The sequence below is a fragment of the Seriola aureovittata genome, chromosome 10 (genome assembly GCF_021018895.1).
Source record: "Seriola aureovittata isolate HTS-2021-v1 ecotype China chromosome 10, ASM2101889v1, whole genome shotgun sequence".
NCBI lineage: Eukaryota > Metazoa > Chordata > Actinopteri > Carangiformes > Carangidae > Seriola > Seriola aureovittata.
In genome coordinates this window covers 23,739,619-23,745,593 of record NC_079373.1, presented here as the reverse complement: position 1 = coordinate 23,745,593, position 5,975 = coordinate 23,739,619, and the positions used below count along the sequence as shown (strand labels likewise).

At 42.7% G+C, this 5,975-nt stretch overlaps 1 protein-coding gene across 2 annotated transcripts in view; it reads right to left on the bottom strand.

Moving 5' to 3' along the window:
* Positions 1-403: 403 nt before the first annotated feature.
* Positions 404-5,975, bottom strand: part of LOC130176411 (nucleoprotein TPR-like) — a 43,806-nt gene continuing 38,234 nt past the window's right edge. Inside the window, exons 21-22 of one of the 2 annotated variants that reach the window (XR_008828861.1) lie at positions 2,065-2,199; positions 404-485 (exon numbers count right to left, since the gene is read on the bottom strand). Coding sequence is in view for 1 of the 2 variants with exons in the window: in XM_056387493.1 (XP_056243468.1) it covers positions 2,182-2,199 (18 nt within the window). In the remaining variant the exon portion in view is untranslated. Of the gene's footprint in view, positions 486-1,288; positions 2,200-5,975 lie in introns of those variants that run through there. The other variant, XM_056387493.1, reaches the window with a different exon arrangement.

Below are 5,975 nucleotides of genomic sequence, written 5' to 3'. Positions count from 1 at the left end.
GTGGTAGGCTATTTTTAAACTTTATCTGCCTCCTCGTAGCTACCTTTCTACCTGTCCGCCTCCCTGCCTGGGTGTCTGCCGACCCGAACCCAAAACGCTCACCACGCTCTGAATCCTGGAGAGTCTAGAAGTAGAGTCTGGAGTCTTTTTTTTCGCTTCTCTTTCACGAGTCTTGAGTCTTGAGTCTCGAGCTTCAGTTGTTTTACGACACTACACAGCCGCTCTGCAAACTCCTTAAGTCCAACACAAGTTCATGGCGACACAGAAAAAGTCACAGCAGTCAACTTTTCTCAGCGGCAGCTCGAGGAGGAAGAGGAGGAGGAGGAGGAGGAGGAGGAGGAGGAGGAGAGGGAATGAAGGAAAAATGAAAACCCAGTGATCAGCTGTGATCTTCAGGTCCCGTCCGCAACAGCAGTAAGAGAGTGTTTGGCTCAGAGAGATGGAGCCCATTCAAGGAGGACAGAGGTTTCTGCTCACAGCGTTCTCTGTGAATGGAGAGAGAGGAGTGGAGGAATGAGGAGGAGTAGCCCTCTTTTCCCTCAACGCTCTCAGCCTGTGTATGGGTGTGTGTGTGTGTGTGTGTCTGAGGAGGGCAGGGGGGTGGAGTCAGGAGGTGATGAAGGACAGGAGCCCTCTGACTTCATTCATTTACTGTATACTGAACAGCACACACACACACACACACACACACACACACACACACACACACACACACACACACACACACACACACACACATGCAAATAAAATAAAAAAACAGTTCTGACCTGTAGTGACTTATATTTTGACTAATCTGGTAAAAACTGATCACCATATAATAATTTTCAGTTGTTTAATAAGGTTGTAGCTGTAAATCTATTTTCTTACTGATATGCTGGTGTTTATTATTATTTTTCAAAGTCAGATATAAACTGTATAAAAACATAATAATGTTTCAATGTTTAATCAGGAAGCATCAAATCACCCCTTTCTGAGCCGTCTCTGGTGAGAGTAGAAAGTAAGTCCTGGTATTTTAACCCTGAACGTCACTGACAGAAACAGGCCTCGCGGAAGAATCCGTTTTAGAAATAAAATGAAATTAAATGATCTTCCACCAAAAACAAAAACACCAAAAAACAACGGACCTATTTTATGTCGATACTAAGTCACTCAACATTAGATTATAAGATTATATAATTGTTTTAATTATTATTTTGATGATAAAGAGAAAAAAAGTTAAACGGTCTCATTTAATTTTTGTCGGATTAATAGTTAGTCGCGCGCGGATGAACAGCCCGCGTGACGACATACAGTATATGGAGGAGTTGGCCTTAAAGGCCTATACGGGTCTAACTGTTCGTTTCTTCATTTTTTTTCATTTGATTTTATGCAACTAAATTCAGTGGTAATACGATATTAAAATTCCCATAAAACAATTTACAGGTGTGAACTATAGTTACGACCGCACAGAGGGTGGATGTCATCGGAAAGACACTCAGACACATTTTAAAATAATATTCTATTTTCCACACTCCTGCACAATAAAACATCATCATTATTATTATTATTATTATTATTACTACTATTATTATTACGGTCGTCTCCTCTCTCTCTCTTTGTTCGTTATTGCGATGATAAATGTTCACATAGTGTCGGTGAAAAGTAAAAGTCGGTAAGTGTCAGGTTGACGGGAAGATAACGGCTCGTTTAATGAAAACACCAGTGATGAATAAAAAAATAAATAAAAATAAAAATACGGACAGGCTTTGTCGAGACAGATCACCTTCAAAATAAGATTAAAATGTTCATTACTCCCTTTTTTAAAAGAAAAAAATTCTCATCGTGTGTCTGTGTGTTGTGGACTGAAAATAATTCACTTGTCATTCTAACTAAATATCTGGCGCCATAAACTCATTTTGTGACAATTTTTGTGATGAATAATTGTCCAGTTCTTTTTTTTTTAATTATAACATTTACACCCACTTTCCAGTATTTAATTCTGTCCTCACGTTAGTTTACAACAGAATCTTATGGCGAACCGGCTGCTGTGTCTTTACACCTTGTTTTGTTTTTGTTTTTTACTACCCGTCATTTCCAGTGGTGAAGAAGAGAAACTTGTTCTGCCTCCCCGTCTCGGGAACGTCCTGCCGTCCATGCAGCTTCATGGTGTTGCAGTCTGAGCTGACCCACAAGAAACAGCCTCTAGACCCGTTTATGACCCTGCAGGAGGAGAATATGAGAGAGGAGGACAACCATGATGAAGCATCTTCACTCTGCAACAGAAAAGCTCATTCACACACACACACACACACACACACACACACACACACACACAGTTTACACTAACCACACTGATTCCTCCTGGTAAAAACCTAAATTCAGAGTGAGCTGTTTATTATTCGTTTTTGTCTTGTGTCCAAAAGCAGCTGAAATTAATTTCTTATAAAATTACATTTTAATCTGATTCATGCAGCAGACTTTTCAAATACAGCTTCTTTTTTTAAATACACAAACATGAAATAATACATTATTCATTAAACAAGAATCGGCCTGTGAATGAAATTTCAAGTTTTATCATGAAGATGAAAATAAGCCATTTGGTTAAATCGGGCTCATTTACATCATCTTGTTATAAATGTTTATCATCCATAAATATCACCCAGATAAACAAAGAGCAGCAGCCTGACTGACTGGCTGCTGTGGTGTGTGAACTCTCTGAAATGTTTTGAGTACATGTGACCGGTCTGATGTATTTGTGTCTTAAACCGAGGTTACTGTGACACAGCAGTCTGTCGGCTGCAGCTTGAGGAGAGTCAGCTCCTTGGACAGAGGAGCAGTGATGTAATCTGTCTGATGTCAGGGGACAGTTTCGAAGCTGAGATTTTGGTTTACTGCTCATCGCTCACAGCCAGAACATCCACATCTGGGCGGAGGACGAGGAGGAGGAGGAGTTTGCATGAGTGGAGCTGACTGTGATAGGCTGAGACACCTGTCAATCAAGGCAATGATGAACATAGGCAACTTTACATTAGCCCTTATTAAGCATTTTCAAAATGATCAACGAGCCTCTGATGTGTGTTCATTGACATTTGGATGGAGACCCAGTTTCCTGCGGCGCATTACTTAACAGCCGTTAGAGGAACTGCAGCTTCAAGTCAAATTAAAACAAACTGTTGGACTCTGTTAGCTCCACACACACCCTTACTGTCCGTGTCACTACAGTAAACAGTGTGCACACGTCTCCCCACACACACACTGTATCTCATTTTAAATGTCATTCGTGGGCTGGACTGCTAACAACAACATTTATCAAACAGGTAAGGTTAAATAATAACTGCTTCGTCTGATGCCGAGCACAAACTGGGAAAAAGAAACCTCCCATACATACAGCACCCAGTGTGTGTGTGTGTGTGTGTGTGTGTGTGTGTGTTTTGTCCATGAACGATGCTACAGCTTCAGATCTAAGACTGTCGGCCTTTTTAAGGTTATCTCTCTCTCTGACTGATGCTCCCGGTTTTGCCAGCTGTTTTGTGGCCATGGCAACAAACACTGACACACACACACACACACACACACACACACACACACACAAATAGTTTTTTTACAACCATCTTCAGATACTAAATGATTTCCTTGTCATCTCGTAAAACAGATCACATTTGGATGCGAACACATGAAAACCTCAATGGAAAGGAACCTGACTGAGCTGGAAACGCAGGCTGCAAAGCCACAGGGACAGCTGTTTCACTGTCCAACAGCTGGACACGTTTAGTCTTCAGCATTATTGAGTCAACTTGCCTCTCAAACAAGTCCTCCAGCCCGAACATGATGTCTTCATTGAGGGACGCATTTGTATTTTCCTGAGGCCGGTTTGTCCTTCCCATTGAAGATAAATGGACGATCAACAGGCCAAAGACGCTGGCAAACTGCCAGTGGTGGACGGACACACACACACACACACACACACACACACACACACACACACACACACACACACACACACACACACACACACACACACACACACACACACACACACACACACACACACGGACTGTCTGAAGCATTAAAGTATCACAGTTAAGCTGGGTTTTCCCCCTCTTAACGGAAGTGTCCACTCAGCGCTTTTCTTCCCATGATGCTCTTCCCCTGGAACCAATTACAGCACTGACATGTCTCAATTTGCTGTGCAGTCCACCTCCGTACGTCAGAGGAAACGTCGCAGGTACAATCAGACGGCAAGTGTGTTGTTGTTGTTGTTGTTTACTGTTTGTGCATTCGTAAAGAGAGACAAGAGACTACGATCGGCATTTTACTGTAAGTGTGAGCAGGTTCTGAGTGTGTGTGTGTGTGTGTGTGTACGTAAGTGTGAGTGTGTACGTAAGTGTGAGTTTGGGTGTATCTGTGTTAAATTGATGAGCAGAGATAGATGGTGACTTCACCATCTGGAAATCTAGTCTGGCTCTGCACAAAGAACTGCTGACCCATGATTCAACTCTTCAACTCCATGAGGGACGAGAGAGAGAGAGAGAGAGAGAGGGAGAGGGAGAGGGAGAGAGAGAGAGAGGGAGGTTAGTAGGAGGAGAGGAGGAGAGGATGAGAGGATGAGGGAGGAGGAGCTGGAGCGCGTGTTAAAAGTGCTTGTCATGAAGAGAAGAATCAGTGTGTCAAACTACTTTGGTCAGTCATCAGCAAGAGTCCTGGAAATGAGACGACATGTGCACATATGCATAAACACTCATGTAGACAGGTAGAATAACACACACACGCACACACACACACAAACATGCACACACACGCGGTCTTACTCGTGTACATGACTTATGTTGTTTCCTTTAGAGCCAGACAGTGGCCGACATGGAGGGAATAAAATGGATGCTGTAGTAATGAGGTGTGAGCGTACACGACTGGCACACTCTCCTCTCTGCACAGTTTACTGTATAAAACATGCAAAGAGATGTAAAATGTACACGTTGCAAGTAAACGCAGCGTAAGTTCTGTGGCTGCGTGTTTCAGACGACATAATAAAATCTCTCTGATGAAAAACACAGAGAAAAGTCGACAGCTGACATTTTCTTGAATTGTGAAACAATCATTTTTTAATAGTCGTAATAATCCGTTTGGTTTCTGTCCATCACTGACTGACATCATCACTGTTACTGTGCATCAGTGATTTAAGCATTAAAGCCTTTAAATGTGCAAAACGATATTGGTTGGGGGGGGGGGTGATTTGTCAGTGTTGTGTCATGTGGCTAAGATATTAATAACTGCTGCTTTAAAAAAGTGTTTTCAAACGCACTCCATCTTCTAAAAGTAACACGTGCTTGCTGCGCGCTTTGACTGGGCGGCCATGTTGATTTTATCGTCACACCTTGAACACGCGTTTTTTGGAAAACCTGCCTGTCCTCCTACTTCAAGTCAAATTTTTCCCTCTTCCTCGGTGCGACTCTAAACTGACCACAACATAAGCTGAAGAACAAGCGGACACTTTGCATTAGCTGACCCACATCCAGCGCTCTGATACCGCGTGTTCTGGCTCGCTGTGGCCGCTTCGTCTCTGTATTCACTGCTGTAACAAGTCAAACCGCCCGCTGTGAAGAAACCTCTTTTTTTTCCAGCCACCACAGCTGAGCAGACGAGCAAAAGAAGTTGAGCTTGACGATAACAAGATTTATTCTGTAATTTGTCAAAGGAAATAACGAGGGGGTGATGGGGGGTGGGGGGTGGTGGTAATAATGTACATATTCTTTTGTCAACTTTAAAATCCGAGACCTCTATCCTACACGGATCAGCTTGTACTCTTCTGTAGCAAGTCACAGCCTCACAATCTCACACTTCTCTCACTTTCCGTGGGGTTGACTGTTGGACACAAAGACACATTTTGTGCCTTTTTTTTTTTCCCCTCTGTGTTTTGCTGATAAATGTACACTGATCCATCATGATAAGCCCTGTGATCTCTGATAGGACCTGAAGTGAAATAAGCCAGCAGCAGCAGC